This window comes from Dermacentor andersoni, chromosome 2 (assembly GCF_023375885.2).
Source record: "Dermacentor andersoni chromosome 2, qqDerAnde1_hic_scaffold, whole genome shotgun sequence".
In the NCBI taxonomy this organism is placed as follows: domain Eukaryota; kingdom Metazoa; phylum Arthropoda; class Arachnida; order Ixodida; family Ixodidae; genus Dermacentor; species Dermacentor andersoni.
The window spans coordinates 202,487,027-202,508,719 of NC_092815.1; the positions used below are offsets into that span (position 1 = coordinate 202,487,027).

At 45.3% G+C, this 21,693-nt stretch overlaps 1 protein-coding gene across 2 annotated transcripts in view; it reads right to left on the minus strand.

Annotated features, from left to right (window-relative positions):
• The window catches only part of LOC126540229 (uncharacterized), a 78,931-nt gene that overhangs the window by 24,788 nt on the left and 32,450 nt on the right, over nt 1-21,693 (minus strand). For both annotated transcript variants that reach the window (XM_055075897.2, XM_050187027.3), the window contains exons 2-5: nt 14,520-14,668; nt 9,575-9,736; nt 8,355-8,485; nt 4,031-4,133 (exon numbers count right to left, since the gene is read on the minus strand). In XM_055075897.2, coding sequence (XP_054931872.1) covers nt 4,031-4,133; nt 8,355-8,485; nt 9,575-9,736; nt 14,520-14,668 — 545 coding nt within the window. The remainder of the gene's footprint in view (nt 1-4,030; nt 4,134-8,354; nt 8,486-9,574; nt 9,737-14,519; nt 14,669-21,693) is intronic.

Below are 21,693 nucleotides of genomic sequence, written 5' to 3' on the forward strand. Positions count from 1 at the left end.
CATCTGAGTTCCAGGAGCGAAAACTTCATCCAGAATCTTGGAAGACGGCGTACTGGGCGAAAAACCAGGAACAATTCCCTTGCATGAGTTGTCTGAGGCCACAAATATGTTGTGATGGGATATATCCACTGACCAAAGTTCAGCTCCCTCACCTTGTAGAATGCGTCGGCCACATGTGACTGGGGTGCGCCGATGATTCCAAGGTTCTGCTGATGTCGCAGTCGGAATATGATGTCCTGACAATCCTCTGTGGTCAAGCCGGCTGCACTCCATAGAGCACTGGCGAGTTCTGCGTTCACTTATCAAGACAATGTCCTCCGTGAGGCAGCAGAATTATCTTTTCGTCGTGCAAAGGAAATCAAGGCAGGTTCTCATTCCGACTGCGCTTGCATACGGTAAGCTGAGAGGCGTCCGGAATGCCCAAGATGTTCTCGGAAGGTTGCGTCTTGGCGTGCACTTGACGGACGCGTCGCTTATGTATGACTGTCTTCCAACAGTCACCTGCGTCGTCGTCAGTTTTATCGCCGTGAATGTTCAGGGCAGTATCTTCCTCCATCGTTTCACCGGTCGGAGTGTCCACTTCTCGTTGTTGAGAGGGAAAATTGGCGATGATGGGATCGGCGGCCGGTCCCACGGTATCCACCTCGGGCGTCTTCGTTGTTGCCGAGCAACGCGCGGCGGCGTTCTGCGTCACCGATTGCGTCTCCTGCTCGTTAGAAAGTGACGTTGCGGTGGATAAATGCTCCATCGAAACAGAGCGGTGGGAGCGGGAGAGGCCCTTTGCATGCCCGTTTAGAACACGGACCTCGGAAGAGCTGGTTGCTGGGCGCTCTTGGTTCACGGTGTAGAGAACACGCCAAGTCAGCCGCATTGGAACTGCTTCAGAGCTGTAGAGGCGCGGGGAGTGGCAAAAAAATACTCACGGCATACAAGGCATACGCGCGATTAACTCGAGATGCGTTCAGTTATTTTATTGTTTTATTTATAATAGTTTATTTAATTTATAATGCTATACCCCACTTTTATGACAGCATCTGTTGCAACGGTCACGCGCATCGCTGTTCCTTGGTTAGTTCAACCTTCATTGTTTAGACTCATTCACGGACCAGGAAAGCTATTTCGTAGTAAGCTGGTCGTAGGAAGCTGGTCTGTATGCTCTTGGAACGATTTGCGGCCGGAGAAAACGCCATCTGCGTTTGTTTTCCTTTTGAATGATTACTTGCTCGAGTGACGGCTCGCCGCGACACTGGCAGATCCTCGGAACCGTATGCCCATGACATGGGTTAGAAAGGTGGAAAATGAGATCATGCGAAAGAGTGTACTTCATCAAACCCAGCAATGGCCGTTAAACTAATAAGCAATATGAATGTCACCCGTCACCTCGTATGGTTTTTTTATAATCGCACAGCACTTTTCACGCAAATCGGCAACTGGAAACAAGAGTCGCAAGCAGTTCAGAAATTACGCGATTTACTAAGGGAAGGAGCCGAGGCAACAGCGAAGCAGGAAGGGAAAGCGATAAATTAACAAATTTAACCATTGTTTGTGAAAATATTTATGGACCATCATCTTTATTTAAAAAGGAAGTATACAGAGAAAGTTCCGCCGGAAGTGGAGATTGATTCCGTGTATTTTGAATGACGCATCTAGAGTTATCGGTCGAGACACCTGACGAGGCCTTTTCTCTGGTGTGCTTATGTAGGTTTTTCTCTAACTTTCCTCGGTTGGCGTAGTACGTCTAGAACCGCAGTGTCCTGCGCTCTACGTTGTTGTACGGGACTGGCGGCCACGCATCGTTACGCAACTTCCCGGATAACAATGCGAGCCGGTTTTGGCATTTGGTAGAGCAGTAAACGAGGGACTTAAAAGAACTATGATTGTTCCGCGAATATACATTTCTCTATAATTCTTCCAGACCTAATTCATAAAACGCTACCAGAAATATTTATTTTAGACTTTCGCTTGTTTACTTGTTTTTGACAGTGCTCTTCCTGTGCTTCTTTCCTGCGCAAAACCATTTAATGTGGTTTCTTGTTTGTAAAGAAAACGTGCATCTCACAGGCTACCCTGTGAGATGCACCCCCTCCCCCTCCCCCGAAAAAAAAATCCTTGGTACGTGCCTGGCAGTTACTGGTACATATATATAGCTCCATGTTATACTGTTACTTGTATATAACGTACAGGATCAGCCTCCTACAAGTACTTGTATTAAAAAGTAAGCACTAGTGAACTTTCAGCTTTCCTGCAAAAAAAAAAAAGTTTTTTAGGCCACTTATGAATTCCGCAAATTTCGCCGCTCTAAGGCGATATAAGGTAAACCTATTCCAGGATCTTTCTATTCCATGTTTTTCCATTAGCCATCCAGGGGTGCTATAAAGTAACGCTATTTTAATTCTGCACTTAGCCTTTCACGATTAGTTCAAAAATTTTCGGGCCGCCACTCACTTCGCCTGTCGGTCGCGCAATGTCACGAAAACCACGATAACGCCCCATCTGATGTGACATGAGCTCATTGATTATGCGTGATTAGACTAAAATGAAGGAAAATTAAGAATTTCTGATGCGACGCCTTTTTAGCCATTAGTACTCTGCTATTGGTCCAGAGTTTTCGTGCTACGTCCACTTCTGCTGTTTTTTACGCGACCTCACAAATCCATCAAAAACTTATCACTTCTGCACGCTCCTTCCCTTCTGTCAGTCAATTATATCAGAAAAACGAACCAAAGTAGGCAATGCTATTTACTTTGAAAGCAAACAAAAAGACCTTGTGTTAATGAAGGGAGCGCATGATCGGGCGGTTCGAGCAACGTCATGGGTCCACGCCAGATGTTTGCGTCAGCACTAAAGTGAAGCCGCCGTTAGCAGATTGGAATAGAATCACAGTGAAATATTTGCACGTTATATGGCCCCTAGTGTGACGCAGTCGCAAGACTCATTATAAATATCACCTCATCTTTATGCCGTATGTAGCGGCGCCAGTGTCTGAAGTTGCAAGCGCGAGTGATAGCTCCAGAAGATTGGCTTACTTGGCGTCACGCTCTTTGTATACGTATACCACAGCGGAGACCTCATGTATGCTCACAACCTTGCCACTAGGCTATACAACGCTCATTCATGCATGCATGCACGATAAGGCTGTTGTAGTACGCTGCAGTATTTATCGCCGACAGAGAAGGATAGGGCCGTGAAAAAGCGTCCTGCCAATATTACGGTCCACGGCGGTAAAGAAAATATGAATTAATGGGCTATAGGGCGGGATAGAACGAAACCTGGTGTATATAACGAATGCGCCCAAAGGTAACGTTCGAAAAAAAAAAAAACTTGGAGAAACATAAAACGAACTTTATTTTCTAAAATAAAAATTGAATCCGCCCAAAAGGATTCGCTCTATTGTTTGAATGTTTCCCGTACATGTCTTCCTGTAGTTCCATTATTTTCCGTGTGTGTTTTTTTTACGGCTCGAGGTAGGCAATAGAAAAAGATTGCATCTTCTTTTGCCTGCTGAATGCGTTGGGAAAATTGTAGGACACAAAATCACATACGGCATTAATTCCTCTCGTTTCTCGCCTCTCTATACTAGTCTTAAGCGGGCTCAGCTTTTCTAGCCAAAATATCAATGCTGCGTGTCTGCTAGACATTTTCTATACGTACCGCCCCAGCATTCCATTGACTACGGCGTTGCGCTGCTTAGATCGAAGTAGCGGGCTGTGTCCTCGCCGCGGTAGCCGTAATATCATGTAGCGGGATGCAAAAAAAAATTTAACTCTTTTACGGTACACCGGGTACACGTGAAAGAGCCCCAGGGGATCCTAAGTTATTTAGACGTCCCTCACTACTGCGTGGTTCATCATCAGATGATGATGTTAGCACGCTAAGCCCTAGAATCTTTTTTTTTTTTGCATGCACGTATCTACGCCTATGTGTCCGTTTCATAAATACGCTCAGATCCCTAGGAAGCGGAATGTACGACAGATCGGACGCGCGAAAAATAAAATTAAGCGTCGACTTTCGTCAGCGCAGCGTGACCCACCTGAAAGAATGGCAAGTAGTCGGCCAGCGAGTCGTCGAACAGCGTGCCGCGGCAGTAGCTGAGGACTGTGTCCACTCGGATGGAACTTTTCTGGAGCACCTCTCTGAGTGGGGATATATGAGGGAGATTTGCTATTCCCACTTTACTATTACCAACTTACACAGTAAAAAATAAAACAAAAATAGCAGCGTTTCATTATGTGCATCAACTAAAATATTTAGAGAAGCCAGATTGTATTAAACTTCAGAATTACCATTATGTTTATCGTAAGTGGCGCCGTAAGACAAAAAGTGATTCTGTGATCACCAAGATTCACAGACCAGCTACCCGTGGCCAGGGGCGTAGCCAGGGGGGTGGGGGGGGGCTTATGGGGCTTCAGCCCCTCCCCCCACTACCCCACGGAATTTTTTGTGCTGTCATGCGCCGCGGACCAAAACAACTCCCGGCGCCGGAAATATTGCTACTAGATTTTGTCTCGAATGTCCTTTTCACGCTCGAGAAGACATTTTAGCACGAAGCGGACTGGAAAGCGCGCTGGATTTCGCGGCATCGCCCATGCATCGGGAGTCACATATCGTAACGCATGGAGCCCCACCGAACACAAAGTGTCAAGGGCGTTTTGATGGTGAGCGGGCTCGTGACGGCATCTCGCGTAGGCCGCGGTATCCATGGAGCGCTTGGATTTCAATTCTGAAACTTTATGGGTATAAAGTTCTCATGACCTTTTGATGCGAAAGGTACAGTGACATTTACAAATTCGTACTTTAGATTTTCAATTCCGGAACTTTGCGGGTTTAACGCTGTTGTAAACATTTGAGGCTGAAGCTGTATTGACTTTTCTAATGTCGTACATCGGACCATACGAACAAACACGCCAAATCAACACAGTGTCACACAAGTTTACAAAGCATGCAACGAGGTCCGATGAGACGAAGCGTTGTGGTGGTTCATTTGTGCCGTCATGCCACAGAAAAAAATATCAACATTGTTTCCCCTGCGCCAAAGCATCCACGTTAAGACAGTAAAGCAAGCAAAGGTAACTACAGTCTTATTTATTTTTCTAGTTGGACTTTTATTCGCGAGGACACATTGAGCCTTTTTTTCTTCTTTTTTTTTTTGTTCTCGCTACCCGCGGGCTGCAGTTCCAGCCAGATCCCATGCGTTTTTCTCGTGCTGCATCGACCACTGCGCGGAGCACTTCGATGGCGCGTTCGTTTTTCTCTGGCCGACTAAATTTTCGCCTGGCAGAGTATTGGACGCTTTCTGGCTAGCAGACGAGAAAAAGAAACAATACATAGTCGCTCGCAACCAACACTGCGGGGACTCGACGGATAGCGACGCGTTCGCTTGAGCGCAACTTCTCCGAAAAATGTTGTCTCACCGGTGTAGGATACCGAGCAGTATGCGTATGGTTCTCTGTGGACGGAAGCGTCTCACGTTTTCTTTCATGTGCCTTCGGTAGCCACACTAGGTGCCCAAAGTAGGCATTCGATTGTAGCCAACATGCTTTCCTTTGCGTTATTTCATTTTGGCGTCCCTCGCCCCACAAAAAAATAAAAAATAAAATAAACAGACATTGTTGCAGCGCAGCGAATTGTAGCATGGTGAAAGTTCGATTTTGTCACTTATTTTGCGGAAAGTAATGGGCCACGGGACGCTCCAGTTGCCGGAAACTCTTATTATATTATTGCGATAGCAGCTATATGGAGACTCCAGGAGCATTCCTGCCATCGCCCTCATGTTCCGTATAAATAAAGTCCAAGGGCGATAACATCGAAACCGCGCGCCGCATGCTGTATGTGCGAGTGAAAGCGTAGGGGGGGGGGGCGGCATGGGTGAGCCGATGATGGTGGTTCAGCCTTGTGTGCGCAAGGGAGAAAGGTGGGGAGGAAGCGCGCGGCCTTCCGTTGCGCGCCATACATCGGGGGAGTGCAGGGAGGGGGGCTGTGATCTGTGAATCGGCGGTTGCGCAACATGCCTTTTTGCCTTGTTTGAGGGATCATATATCGTGACATTTTCTTAGGCACGTAGATTTATTGGAGACTTATACGTATATTTAAATATCTTGTTGCGAGGTTTTGTGTATATGCGCAGTGAACTTTTTTTCCAGTGACACTTTTTTTCCCTTTATCAAACTATCTTCCCATTTGTACATTCCATTGTATCTTCGCATTTCTAATGTACGAGGGCGAGTCAAATGAAAGTGAGCCAACCAAACCCGCGCAATAATGGTTCGGCGCACTATTTACGAGGCATGCGCATAGCACATAGGCATCTCATTTACAGAAGTGACATGCAGGGGTGAAGATAAATGTTGTTTAGTGCTTTCATACACTGAGTTGAACATGGTTGCGTGACACAATGGACACTCCAAAAGTTGAACAGCATGGTGTGGTGGAGTTTCTGACAGATGACGATGTTTCCCAAAAAGAAATTAGTCACCGTATGGCTGCCGTCTGCATTGTACATTGCACTTCATTGGCACTGTGAAGCGTTGGAGAATACAGTTCAAAGAAGGACGTGAAAGTTGCAAAGACGATCCATGGCCGGGTCAAAGCCACCGAGCAATCACCCCCAATACAACTGCAGAGGCTGATTAGAGAAGAATGGAGGATCAGCATCGATGAATTCGCAGGGCGTCTGAACATCAGTCACGGTTTGGGTCACACCATAATTCATGAACATCTCGCTTATCGGCTCTTGTGTGCGCAATATATGCCCAAGATTTTGAACTATCTCCAGAAGACGCAGAAGTCTTTCTTGACTCATCTAATCCGGTATCACGATGAGGGTGACGACTTTTTGTCTGTAAATGTGACCGGGGACAAGTCATGGTGCCGCTACTACTAGCCTGAAATACTACGGCAAATCTTACACTGGAAACATTGGGATTTACCACCCCCAAAGAAAGCAAAGGCCGTCATTTCTGTCGGAAAGTTGCTGACTTTTGTTTTTGATCGTCACGGGCCAATATTGATTGAATTTGCTAAACCGTGATAGACTATCAAGTGCTTCCGATATTGTGAAACGTCGCATCGGCTGCGTGTCGCAATCAACAACAAACGACGTGGAAAATTGAGCAATGGGATCATCTTGCTCCCCGACATTGCCCGACCCCACGTCGCTGATGCGGTTAACACAAAACTGGCAAAGTTCAAGTGGGAAACGCTTCAACCTCCGCCATACAGCCCAGACCTGTCGCCTTGGGACTTCCACATTTGGGAGTATTTGAAAGAAACTGCTCAAGGGAACGAGATTAGTGTGGGACGATGACGTAGAGCCAGTTACAGATTTTTGAAGCAGCAACCCGAGGAGTTTTATAAGACGGGAATTACGCGACTCGTTACAACTGTCTAAATGCTCATGGAGACTATTTTAAATAGAGTACCCCGTTGGTCATATATTCGCATTGGCTCACTTTCATTTGGGTCGCCCTCGTATATTTTGCAGAAGTCCTACTTCGTATATGTGCTCTCTGTTTCTACTATAATTTCGGAGCAATTACTCACAATACACGACCGGTGACAGCTGCTCCTGCGCAATACATTCTCACAAAGGACAGCGTCATTGAGTTTTTCCCCTGGTCGTTGCATATGTACAAAAATGTAAACAGGGTTCTTCAATGACAGAGAGAGAGAGAGAGAGAGAGAGAGAGAGATAGAGAGAGAGAGAGATGCAAATCAGAGAAAGGCAAGGAGGCTAAGAAAGCTCTATTAAAATATTTTTGCTCAACTTGTTCATTTCATAGCCCTTGCATTTTTGATATCAGCGGCATGCACTGCTTTGCTGGTTTCAGACTGATATAGTTCTAAAGTTCGTGTGGCTTAGTTCTAAAGTTCGTGCTTTACTTATCAAATATAGAGAAAAGATGGAAGCATTGATATCAGTTATTTCGGGAAAAGTACATATTTTACTTGCCTTGGCAGTGCGTAGGGTTCAAGAATTCGTTTGCAGCATCTTTGGCAATAGCAACGCAGTTATTATTAATGTTTAATGTATTTGATGCCTCGATTATTTCTATACGGAGGAGGCCGAGCTACAAAGTGAGCCCCCCCCCCTCCCCCCCCCCCCCCCCGAACGAAATTTCTGGCTACGCCACTGCCCGTGGCATATCAGCTATGGATCTTCTATGCGGGCATTTAAATACTGTGCTACTTCTTAGTACAATGTCGCTTGTCTGAAAGGTATGTATCACCACGCAGACAAGTTTGCGCTGCAAATTTATCAGAAAGCCAACGATATAAGCATGACCTTATACTTTTCAATATGATTCTAAATCAGTATGACAATTAAATGCATGGTGTGGCAGACTCGAGAAGCTTACCTCAACACGTGCAGCGGGTAGCCGGTGATTCCTATGTACCGAATGATTCCGGCGCACCGAAGACTTTCCAAGGCCGGTAAGGTCTCATTGACAATCACATCCACACTAGGTGCGAACTCGACGTCGTGAACCTAGGCCACACGGAAAGCAAATGGGACATCGAAAAAAAAAAGTGAAATAGTTAAAATCAAGCCAACGGAGAAAAAGAAATGACGTAAGTTCCCATGCTGCTGTAACGCGAAAGTGCGTCCGGCATTGGGGCAGTAGACTATCGGTGTGGAAAGTTTAAACGTCAGCACACAATACTGAACTACTCGTAAACGAACACCACAACAAAAAGCAAATGCACCTGTATATTTCTTGCGCACTTGTAGTCATTATTTGTGAGCTAAGTCTTGCTTCAGGTAAAACCTGAAACAATTTCACAGCGACGCTTCCCTTATACGCCAAGCTCAAATGGTCGTCCGCACCAACAATTTCGCCAGAACCATCACGCGAGTGCTGCGCGGGAGTCACCCATCCTGCCTAATGTACCCAGCGCTACCCAGCCGTCCTCCGTGTTTACCTACAGGACATGTCCTCGCGCTGAACTCTTTCTTCTGCCCTAAACTCTTCGCCATTCGTAGGTGAACCAAGCTTCTCAACCAGAGGACTTCCGCCGCAAAATCTAAAAAAATTCATGGTCTCCCTTTGTTTTCTGCAGTAACAACCAACTTTTCGGGACCAAATCAGTAATGGTAGAGTTCTGAAACTGCATTTTTTAAAACTAACTTAGAGTTGGTGTTAATTTAATTTAATATTTCTTAATTTCGATTCAATATTGTGTCTGAGCTTAAGGGACACATGTTAAGGAACAGACTTCGATGAATGCTCATTGAGGCCATTGAGGCTTTTCTTGGCAGTTAAATAGCCCGCAAGCATAGATTAGGTGGGCTATTCCTTCCCATATGTTGCACGCAGAGCATAGCGGCCACCTTATCTCTTTGATTTTAAACATGAAGGATTTTGTAGTTGAGGCATCTAGCCCTATGTGGTGTGGTCATGCCAGATCTCACCTGTCAAGGCCACGTGGCATGCGAAACTCGCACATAAGATCGTAAGTGCAATCGGTCCCTTTCTGCTATGGTCAAATGAATTACGCTCAATACAAAGACGGAAAAAGAAAAGGCTGCGTCAGGCTAATGACTAGCCTCGAATGCCACCACAGGACGTTCACTTGCTTGGACAACGTCGAAGTAGGTGAGCTTCATCTTCTCCAGGCTCTCCCTGACGCTTTCCAGCGTCCGGCTGCCGCTGAAGTCGAACATGCGATCGCACTCTGGCTCGTAGCGACCCACTTTTGTGGCCGCGTAGAATGCGTCTCGGGACAAACCTTGCAGCGCCTGTAAGGAACAGCGTAGAGCTTGAATTTCTGTCCGCCAGTGCGCAAGTTTTCTGAAGGCGTGCATTGAGCTGCCGTCCGGCTTAATTGTAATATATATTAAATACGTTACTCTAAATAAATATTTTGACTAATAATATTTTGAATAATAACATTTAGCAGTAAACTCAGGTAAACGTTCCTGAACCAGTGCGACAACGTCAGTGTGAAGCCTCTCTTGGCTACGGCGCCGCGGCGCAGTATGAATCGAGATAATTTTCAAAAATATCTGGAAAATCACAAAAATGCATGCCTATCGCATGGCAGCAACATATCGCACGGTGGTCTCTGATTCTCTTTCTGCACTCTCCTTTTTCGGGAATCCAGCTGACAAGAGGACAGCCAAGACAAATGATGGCCTCTTGAAGAGGGAGCACACAGAGACGGTTATTTTGTTTTGCGCGTGGACGACAGCGATTGGCTCGTTTATGGTCGAGGATGCAATCCGACCGACGGCGCCCGGTTGGGTGTAAGAAAGAGAATTGAACATCTTCGATTGGTTGGTGTTAATTGCTTCCGGGGCTACTTGTGTATTCATACCTTGCGGGGACGCTTTTGAAGTTCATTGCATTAAAGAACTAATATCAGTGCCTACATAATCGACAAATCATGCCGCAGCAAAGCAGATGCTGGGCTCACAAGTAATGGAGCTTCGCTTATTATGGCTTTTGCCTCAGCCATGACATGATTCTGGGAGCTTTCTTATTGAAATTATCATGCTTATTCAAAAATCGGAAGGATTTCATGGTCACTTCGATGTCTTCGAAGTGATAGTCCCTGAAACGCACAACGTTTCGTTCGTGCTCTCTTACTCTGCCAATTACACAGTAAGGCCCCGTATGTACCATCTATTTCCTTTCAAACTTCCCCCGCACACACTGCCTACCGTACCGTAATCTTTACCCGCAAGGTGAGATATAGTGTGCCTAGGTTCTACTAGCTTCACACCCAAAATAACACAGCAGAGAACTGCTTGTTAGTCTAATTGGTGCTTGCTAAAAGACATGTTTTTTGCCGCGAGTTAAAGCACACACAAAACGAAGACACAGAAGACAACACGGACAACACACGCACAAGCCCAATGTGCCTTTTAGGAGCATCATGAGCGAACTAGACACGTGGCAGTTTTGACTTAGTAGGCACACTCTAAAGGTGCTAAAATGTGTTCATGTAAAAGACCCTTTATCGACAGGCAATTCAGAAGACATAGTTCAATTTCTACGAAACAATCAATCCATAGGCAATACGTTTTCTTTAGATGTTGAGGATCTTTTTTATTTGATTCCACATGATGTACTTTTTGTTGCGGTAAAAATGTGCATGGAAGAAAGCAACATCATAGCTTTTCAAGAAGCAGCCGGTGTTACGCTTGATAACTTTTAACGATATCGGAAGCCTATCCTAACCCCACCTTTATTTGTTTTGACACAGCTCTTCTAGCAAAAAAGCGGCATTTGCATTAGTTCGTGTATTGCGCCGGCGCTGTGCAACATATTCTTATCTAGTGTTGATGGCCTGCTCAACGAGGCTTTTAAACGGGACATCACTTTAAATATTTTAAAAGCTTTTAAATATATGGACGACTTCTTAATCCTTTTTAACTGACAAGGCTCAGTGAAGCGCTGTGATGATTTTAAAAAAAAGTAAGAACAAGGGCAAAGCGGTTGCGTTTTCGCATGAAGTGCCACAGCAGAACACCCTGCAATTTTTAGATTTAAGATTAACCTTTCATGACGGGAAAGCTTGTCGGCACTATTTCCCACGTGCCAGGAAAGGGTCGCTGCCGTATCATTCTTGTCATTTCAAAATTGTCAAGTGTGAAATTGCTTTGCTCTTCTTGGAGCCCTCAGGAAATTGGGTAGACACACGATGTAGGCCTAGTTCGATAATCAGATCAAGCGACTTATAGTAGCATGGTTGCCTGACTCGTTGGTGGCATCAGTGACCGAAACCCTTTTATGGAAGGTTAAAGGTACCATCGCCACAAGTGTCAGAACAAAGTGTCAGAACCGTAAGAACTGCAGTGATTCCCTGTGTTCATAAGGTCACTCTTAACCTCAAGGAAGTGGCAGGTCGGTATGGTGTACCCATTGCCTTTTCTGCCCCTGTCAAACTGGTTCGACTCTGTCCGAGGACCACTCGCGAGGAGACCGGTTGGCAAGGCTGTGGGAAGAAACATGGCGCGCCCTACGGAAAATGCGCCACGATGGTGGTGTACGAAATTTCCCTTGAGTGCGGCAAGTCCTACCTAGGACAGACAGGACGGTGCATAAATGAATGAGCCAGGAAGCACGAACTAAATCTAACGAAAGATGGCGTGGCACATTTGCCAACGCACTGCAAGGCCTGCATGGGCAAACCAAGTTTTTCCGAGATTAAGATTCTTGATAGAAGCAGAAATCAAACTGCACGTGAGGTAACTGAAGCTTATATAAAAAGAAAGGTTCAAATTGCGTTATGGATACGTCTATCTTGCTCTACAAATCAGAAAAAAGTCTGTTTGACCGCTGGATAACATAGCTTCGTGAACAGCCTGCCCATGCGTGTATGCGTATATATATTTCTGGGTCACCGCCCGAATAAAATCAGTTGGAAGTACCGCTAGAGCCGCCCGTGTTGTTCTCCATGTGTCTTCCTTTTGCGTGTGTTTTAACTTGCGGCAAAAAACGTCTTTTTTAAGACAACAGACTTCAGCGATCGCTACAGCTCTGCACTTACTTGTTGCGGCAACAGCATTCTCCCACAATAAAAATTAGCATCTTATTGGTTCGTTTCGGTTGCCTGCTTCTTTCTCGGATAATCGCATTCACCCACTACACGCAACTGTAAAGATCAATGCGGTAAAGCGGTTTTCTAGGGGAGTAGGTTGCGGTTGTGTAGGGAGTTATAAATTAAAGTAACAATGAAAAATGCATGTATAATTTAAAATTTCTGAAAGACAGTTAGAATTTGAGATAGTGCTGAGAGGGAAGTGTGGAATAGATAAGTTCTGCCCTTTTCCTCTTAGCGATCTACGCAAGCTGCTTTCTGTATGACAGTAATCGATGCTGTGAGAATCTAAGCGCGTACATGAAAACACGCATTCTTTGGTTGGAATAAACAGCAGCATAACACATCTTATTTCGCAATTGTTTCGCCAAATGGCTCTGCTAATCTTCTTTTTTTTTTGGTTCGGAACTGTTGCACATTTCACATAGTCAATATATTTAATTAGGATAATATTTGTACATATTTGTACATATTTGTTATTTTTTGGCTTATATAAACATTCGCATTTCTTTGTTTCAATCGTCAGCGTAGTTGCAGGACAAGATGGTTGACTTAACTGTAGCTTAGTATTTATGATGACCTTCAAATCGGCAGTCGCCCAACACCATCTGCTGTGTTCAGTTTTTGTGTAAACAATATTGAAGCCACAGGTGACGAGGCAGTTACTCTGTTAAAGGATTCATGCGTTTATGGTACGGTGATCCTTTTATATGCCCAGCTTAGAACATTGAAGTATACTTCTGGGCCAAAACTGCTATAATTGGTGTTAAGAGCGAAATGACGCAGTTTCACTTACAAGATTTGCGCGATTTCATTTTCTCTGTAAACAATATTGAAGCCACAGGTGACGAGGCAGTTACTCTGTTAAAGGATTCATGTGTTTATGGTACGGTGATCCTTTTATATGCCCAGCTTAGAACATTCAAGTATACTTATGGGCCAAAACTGCTATAATTGGTGTTAGGAGCGAAATGACGCAGTTTCACTTACAAGATTTGCGCGATTTCATTTTCTCTGTAAACAATATTGAAGCCACAGGTGACGAGGCAGTTACTCTGTTAAAGGATTCATGTGTTTATGGTACGGTGATCCTTTTATATGCCCCAGCTTAGAACATTCAAGTATACTTCTGGGCCAAAACTGCTATAATTGGTGTTAGGAGCGGAATGACGCAGTTTCACTTACAAGATTTGCGCGATTTCATTTTCTCTGTTCATTTACAGTGCCATTCGGTGCCTCTTAATACTGTGAGCTACTGTCTAAACTACGCGCTGTTGTCGTGGCGACGTCGTAGTTGGTATTGGCGTCGCTGATGCTTTCGACGTCGTTTTCCAGTAACAACCTTATTCTCGGAGTACCATCTATGATGGCTACGTGGAATGTTCAAGATTTATCATCATTGTCATGTACGCCACTTTGTGTCGTTGAACGTTGGTATAATCATGACAACAATAAAATTTCCCGCCAACACACCGACACTTGCTAATAGCTATTTCGATGCGATGCACATAATATATTCCGCTTCCAGTACACTATTGCTCTTTATAACAATGGACTTTTCAAATTTGATGCCATTTACACAACACTCATGGAAGCTCTCAGAACCAATAAATGTTATGGCTGTTTTGATAAGCCAGAAATATGAACCTTCAACGAAAACGTTCGGGTTGCCCACATGTTAGTCCACTTGCTAACCTGTGATGTGCGTCTCCCGTGAGGCAGGTTTCACCTTTATGACATGGTATTAGTCATAGCGATCCAAATGTAAAAGATTTCGTGTTTTCCGGCAACAATCGATAAACTAAGCAAGGCCAAGGATAGTGATATCATTCTCCTTGCTCCTGTACGAAGATGGCGAATCCTGCCGCAACACCTGACCAGAATGACCTTTGCGGTGCCCCGTCGCATCTGCGGTTACTCGTATGTCACGTCCCTGTAACCGAGTGCTGAACTATTTCTGTCAGAGACTTGCGTACCTTCCCGAGAACCTCCTCGGATCTGCCCTGACCGTACCAAGGAGCCGTGTCAAAGTAGTTTACTCCGCAGCGAAGGGCGTTGCGGACGGCGGCCACAGCCTCCTCCTCTTCGGCACTTCCTTCTTTCACGAGACCCAGACCGGAGGCACCTGCATAGACAGGTAGCCTGCGTTTACAAAACGTGAGTCGTCCACAGGGTCGAAAGTGGTACGAAATCAATTTAGTCTGACAAAGCATTCCTGGAGAACTGTACATTTCATAGTTTTGCAGTAACAGACTGATTATCGAAAAAAATAGATGTCAAGGCTCTACTTTTCATATTTCATGCGGGAATGCCAGTACCGGGGCGTCGGTCATGAGTTTTAAAGGGTGTTATCATACGTATTTGTTGTTGTCCCGAAGCAATATAAATTCACGAAGCTTGCTAAGTGCGCCTTTTCGATCTTTGATTATACTATGCATAGTACATTTTTAATAAAATAATAACTGTATCCTAAGAGCCTCCGCCGAAATTTCGACATTACGGCGTGCTGCAGATGGAACTTCAATACGATGTCGCTAGCCACGTCGTTTCTTGATCTCAGTTTATTCAGACATGCGAAATTCACGCTTCTGGTTCTTTGTTTCTCCATTTTGTTTGCTGGCTTACCGAAACTCTTCTCATAGACTGCCTTGTTTGGTGTGTGGAAGAGTAATTCATTTGCCAGGACTGAAATTACTTTTTTTCTTTGTCGCACCTTAATTTGAGAACTCCAGTAGTTTAGGGCATTTTAAGCACGAAAGCCTCTATCTTGACGTGAGAGGCATCTTATAGGCTCCGGGTTGGTATTTATCATCTGGAGTTGTTTATTATGCAGCCGATGCGAAATACAGGGTGGCTTTTGCAGTCAGCTCCTAGCAGTATGTAGCGTTGAAGGTCCGGAATTGAAACAGCAAGGTGATATTTGGCACGAGGATACGCCAGCCACTGACCCTACAGTGATAGACGGAACAGACTTTTCACGGTACTCTGAAGTTGTTGCGCGCCTGGAGTATCCCTCATCAATGGAAATCTGCAAAGTCGCAGTAGACCGTCTAAGCTCTCATGCTTACAAGCCGATTCGCATTCGTGGTGTAAACGGGACGATGTAACGTGCATTCGATTCGCCTTGCACTTCCGGCCCTAGTTCCCACCAGTTCAGTGTCAGTTCTTGCTCGTGCGTAACAGGCACGACACTTGTTGCAGGAACGCTGCGCTAATTTTCTGACGAGTGCAGCAAATGATGTGAATTCGTACTGCGCGAAGCCTACCTCAGCGAAACACATGACAAAGGGCAGAGGCCGCCATGGTAAACCAGGGAAAGGAATCGCGAAGTGGAGCCCTTCGTTAACTAGTTCAGAACGTGCTGGCCAGTCGAACGGACCTGATATCTTCCGCCAACCACAACGCTGACATCCGCACCGCGTCATCACTATGTGATGCCACAGCGTACGCATTCTTTGTAGGACTAGACTGCTTTTTGTGGTGTCAATTCACACCAGTACTTCCACCTTCGTGGTCCCACGAAAGGGGTGGATATTCTTTTCTGTAGTTTATTCTTAAATTGTGCACGTGCTGTTAATAGGTGCCAGTGCTGTCTCGGTGCCGACTTGTTGTTGACTCAAGTTTCCTTGTTGAGTACTTGCCTGCTCCAACATCTCCTACACTCGAGCAGAACATGTTCTATCGGGTACCCATGGAAGGCCCTATTTACTTTTAATTATTAACAGGAAGCTTTGCCTTATTAACTTCTTTTTGAAATCCTAGGAACGAAGAAGGCGTGTTGCTCGGCATTTATGTACCTCTCTTGATGAGGCTTATTATCTCTAAGCGAAAGAATTAAATCGACCGATTGCAACGATCGTATTCTTTATTTAGGGCAACATTTTTTCTAAATGATTCCGTCGGTCAGCAAATTTTATAGCACTGAGACGCCAACTAAAGAACTTCGCAAAAAAGAGAGATGACCGTTCTCCAAACAGACAAGAGAATGCCGGTATCTTCTCATTTTAGGCTTGTGGCGTGGACAAAATGGATATGTCCTACAGTGCTGTCAAATATAAAACTAGATTACGCATAGCACTTGTGCAGTGCGCTCCTAAACACTAAGAATTTCACGTGAACTGTTCTACATAATATTTGACATTAGCCTACTTGAAATTCGTTACAATATCTGGAGTGGGGTTCACTAAACCGCGCCCTTCTTGCGCAATTCCTTAGCCAAAACATCCTTGCGCCAAGAGTGCAATGAAATAGGCAGCGCATTACCTTACGGCGCCGTATGTGAGCGAGTAGGAAAGAAAGCTCGGAATAAATGACAATGACAGAAAAAGCGCGGTAAACTGGACCTTTATTCTAGACATTCCGCCGATTTTTTCGAGGTGTCACGTAGGCGCGGTGCGTAAAAAATGGCGCTGATGGCCCCTTTTGGCTTTCGTAACGTAATGCAAACTTGGCCTTTTACTTAAAAAAGTTAAAATGGACGCACTGAACCTAAAGTTCTCGATAAAGTGAAACAGTTTTCTTCAGTAGAAATTCACCGAGGATTATGATACTCCCTAACGCAAAATTTGAGCGCAGCTCTATACGCGGCGTGCACGCCGATGGCCGCGCCACTGGTGGCGGCCTTGCGCAGAACGCATGGGAGAGGAGCGAGCCGCGCGCCGTAGCACGCCGTAGTTTGTTGCGTCGCTGATAGTGCTTCTCCGTCTTATTGGTGTTTTCAGAGCAAAATAAGCAACACCCTTCGCATGTGTGGGATGGCCGAAGCTTCCGAAGAATGTCGAAGAAGAATTGTTGCAGGGTGGGGGGGCTCAAATACCGGCGAAAACGTGCCGGTGATACGGTTCTAATTATTCCCCGCAAAGCCTCATAAGCAGGAGCAACGGTGGCAATGGATCGTAGCTTCGGCGCGAAATTTCTTGTTCTCATCCTTTCCTTTGTCGCTTCGGTGTTTTTTTCTTTTTTATTATTATTTTTTTACTCAATTGTAGTTAGACGGGTAAGCGACGAAGTTCGTCTGCAGTGCAACCTGCGGTTGAAAGGCATTTCGCTAAAGTTCGGAATGCCGTTTGCCGCTTATATTGTTTTCCGCTTCTTTACCGCGTTGGGCTAGCTAGGCAGCACGACTGCATGAGCGCATTGTTTTGCATGTTAAAGCTACAGAAGTTTGCAAGAACTGAAATTGTTAGTTTTATGTGGCCCGGTAAATCCTCGCACCAGCTGTCGCGCACTTCATGTTTTTACATTTATTTTATGCGTGGCTTCGCCCATGTTTAACTGTTGCTAGTTGCTTCATGCATAACTCTTGATTCTTTTGAGCTGCGAGGTTTTCACCCTGCCTCGTTTGTAAAGGGTATAAATCACGCTGTGTCTTATCGGAATGACACCAAGCAAGTGCTTCTTTAACAGCTTTATTCATTTCGCCCGAGGGCACCTTAGATATTGTGGTTTTTTGGGAAATGTGTTTAGAAAATAGGTAGCTCAGGGCGAGAATTGCTAATAGTTACTGCATATGGTATTTTTGTTCTATTTTTCGCTGATCCATTTTTCGCTGAGTAGTTCGCGTCACATCATCATACCTTGATGCTGTCTGAGCAGACTTAACACGCCGAGTGATTTGTTTGTTTCACAACGTAGTCGCTTCTTGAAAGTGAATTTTGCACTCAGCTGAATTATTTCTTATTATGATTACGCCGCATAGGACTAAACCCGGCCTTGCCGCCAGCGCTGTATCTAATTTGACTGGCGCTGCTCTGCCTTTAAATATATCATGTGGCCATTCTCTCTAGTAACATTTAAAAAAAGTACTGCAATGTTAGTCACACTATAGCTTTGTACGTTTCCAAGCAGTTCCCTTAGGGAATTTAAAATTGCAAAAACTGCAGCGCGAACGGCAGTTCATCGGCGGTACAGCGCTAACACGCGCTTTTATTAACCCGTGCGTTTGGTGGCTTCGTTGACTATAGTGTACGCGTTTCTATCAATAAATTCGCAATTATTCTACTTCAGGCGACTTTCACTACACTTATTCGGCGGCGTCACATGTATTCATCGGCAGAAAAATCACAACGGTATATGCAGACATCGCACCGTGCGGATTTGTTATCTAAGTCTGCACTAACGACGGGTGCTTATTATTGAGGTACAGAAGCAGCATTACGGCAAGGGTAGAATTAAAGAAAAAAAAAACGGTCGAGACATCGCATTAGTCAACAAAATTTGTCGGCTAGTTTACATGAGCTCCACTTCATGTAAATGGTCTTCATGGCGTTTGTCTGCGGGACGCACCTGGCGCGTATGTGGACCATGTTGCCCCAAACACCGGTAACACCTTGTTCATACCCGCTCCCACAGAGGTCTGCGTCTTCCCTACAGCTGTCACCGCAGAAGAAGCAGTCTGGCGCCCGAACCAAGGACAAATCGCAGCCGCGAACTTCAGTCACCCTTGCTGCAAAGCGTTGTCGTCTGCTACTGCTCCCACGCGTATTGTTGGAAGCGTCCGCTAGGTGGCTATCAGTGGCGCCTCTATAGGCGGTGCACGCGGCCTATATATTTCCCGATATATTTGTTGGCGCAGACAACCTGTCTCATGAGCCTCGTTGCAAACGGAGCCAAGTGCGGCGTCACTGCGCTAATCGGGAGATAACGGGAGGCATCGCGTGGGTGATGCGTGGGCGTGATTCACAGCACCCACCTGAGACTTACCTCCGCTCATGCAGCGCTGTTTCCACATCTGCTAAGAGCTGCGCTCTAAAATAAAGCAGCTAGCTCAAAGCATTCAGTCAAAAGCGTCTCTCGCTTCCGTCGTCTGCTTCAGACAAGACGTCGTCAGCTTCATTGGCTATGCCTGTCTACTAGGAACAAAATGAGAAATCGTATATGCCACTGAACCTCCAACGTCCTACAGATGTCGACCAGATGTCCGAAATGTGATATTCGAACGTACCTACGGTATGCGTAGTAGTGGATTGTTCTTGGATGTCCATGGGATCATCCCATGAACGCGATCTGACGTTCCTAGAAACGTCCCATGAACGCCATAATGGTATATTGGGACGCCCACGAGATGTTTAAATATGAATTATTCTGATTGTACAATCCCGAGCACGTCCTAAGGACATCTTTATCAGTATGTAGGACGCTTCCAGGACATTGTGTGCTAGCATTCGTCGAAACCACGTTTTGGGGGACATTTGTTTGTGGATATAGAATTTCACCAGGACGTATACTGAGTGTAAACTTAACTAATAGGGACGTTCTCCAGTATGTGCCCCAGCGTTGCAGCAGGCATGCTGCATTTAACCCCATTCCACTAACAAAGTAAGGTTGGCCTGGTCTTGTGTTGGCTTGTGGGGCAGAATGAAAAGGAACTGCATGGCTCTTGAAGATCGATCCCAGCGCTCCAATAAGGCGATGAAACATGTTTGAATGAATGTGTGGTGTTTAGTGGCGCAAGGGCCAGGTATGCCCAAAGATCGCCGCACCAGTGTTTGTGAGTTTTGCAGTGGAGTTATGAGTTCTATGAATTTGATGTTACGTGGTTGCAAAGCGGCCTTAAATATAGTCGCTCTAAAATGCGTAAGATCTATGTGTAGTAAGACAATGACGATGACAAATGGCGGGTACTATGGGCATTAGGATACATTGGGCAAGAACGATACGATATAAAAAAAAAATGTCAGGTGCTAAAGTTGGCTGTAGCAGTACTGCCTCACCAGAGCCCTTAAAACACAAGGGCCTAGAGGCATGTGCTATATGAAACAACTATCACAGCGGCATCCTCTGAAGAGAGGAAGCGCTACAAATGTATGGGGCTAATAACATGTAACACAACATCTTTCAGGAAACCAAGGACTCTGTTCATGTCAACGAGTAGTTATGGGCCGAGGAACATTACAGGATGAAGGAGGATGTGTTGCCGGTATGCTAGGGGAAAATGTTCCTTTCCCTCAGATTCGGCTTCCCGACACTCCTTCAGGACGTGGAGGATGGTCAACCTCTCCCCGCATCTGCCACAGGTTGGAGGTTCATTTCCAGTGATCAAGAAATTATGGGTGCGAAATGTGTGTCTTATTCTAAGACGACAAAATAAAACACCTGTTCGGCGTGATTTTGCTGCAGAAGGCCAGAAACCTAATTGTGGCTTTATTACGAGCAGCTTATTATTTGTTTCCACGTTCCACAAGCGTTGCCAGTGATTTCACAGTTTCCTTCGTAAGTAAGGCCTCAGATATGGGACAGGAACTGCAGCGGTAGGATTAACAGCATACGATGCAGTTGATGTGGGCATCTGGTCTGCCAGAACGTTACCCTCGATGCCTCTATAGCCAGGCACCCAGAATATAATGACATGCTGGTTAGATATATACGCTTTACACAGGACGGAATAGAGTTCATTAGGTAGTTGATTTCTGTGTTTACAGAATGACATCAAAGCCTTCACGACACTTGGGAGTCTGTATATATATCTGATTTTTGGAGTTCTGATTTGCGTATGTGCTTCAAAGCCGCAAAGATACTTGTTTCAGGATGCAGTGCATCGAATTCCGAGAAGGATGGACCGTCGGCTGCATAGAACACGCCGTCGTGTGACTTTAATGCGTCTGTGTAGAACTCCGTGCAGGAGTGCTTGTTCCAGAAAATGCATGCGGATTTTGATCTCTGGAGCGCGCTTTGTAACTTGTAGAAAAGATATAACACATTGTATGAGCTGCCACTCCCAAGGCGGTAGCAGCTTAGCCATTAAACGATGTTTGAGGAGTCGGACATCCATTTCAACGCTAAGTTCCTTCACACGCAGTAAAAAGGGCTATCTTACAGAGGGATGATTACGAGAGTTTAGCTCATGTCATATCGTTAACGATATTAGAACACAGATGTTGATGATTAGAGTGAATATTCAGAAATGTGTTAGGCTGATGTATGCTCTCTGCAGATGGAGTGACCACTAGTTTGATTCTACGCATAAACTTTCAATGGGACTTGTTCTGAAAGCGCCAGTGGCCAGTCGGATCCCTAGATGGTGGATGATATCCAGCATTTTTAGCGCGCTCGGGCCGGCAGAATGATAGTCATGGCGCCATAGTCTAATTGTGATCGAATCAGGCTCCTGTAAAGATTCAATAAACATTCCTTTCGCTGCCCCACATTGCG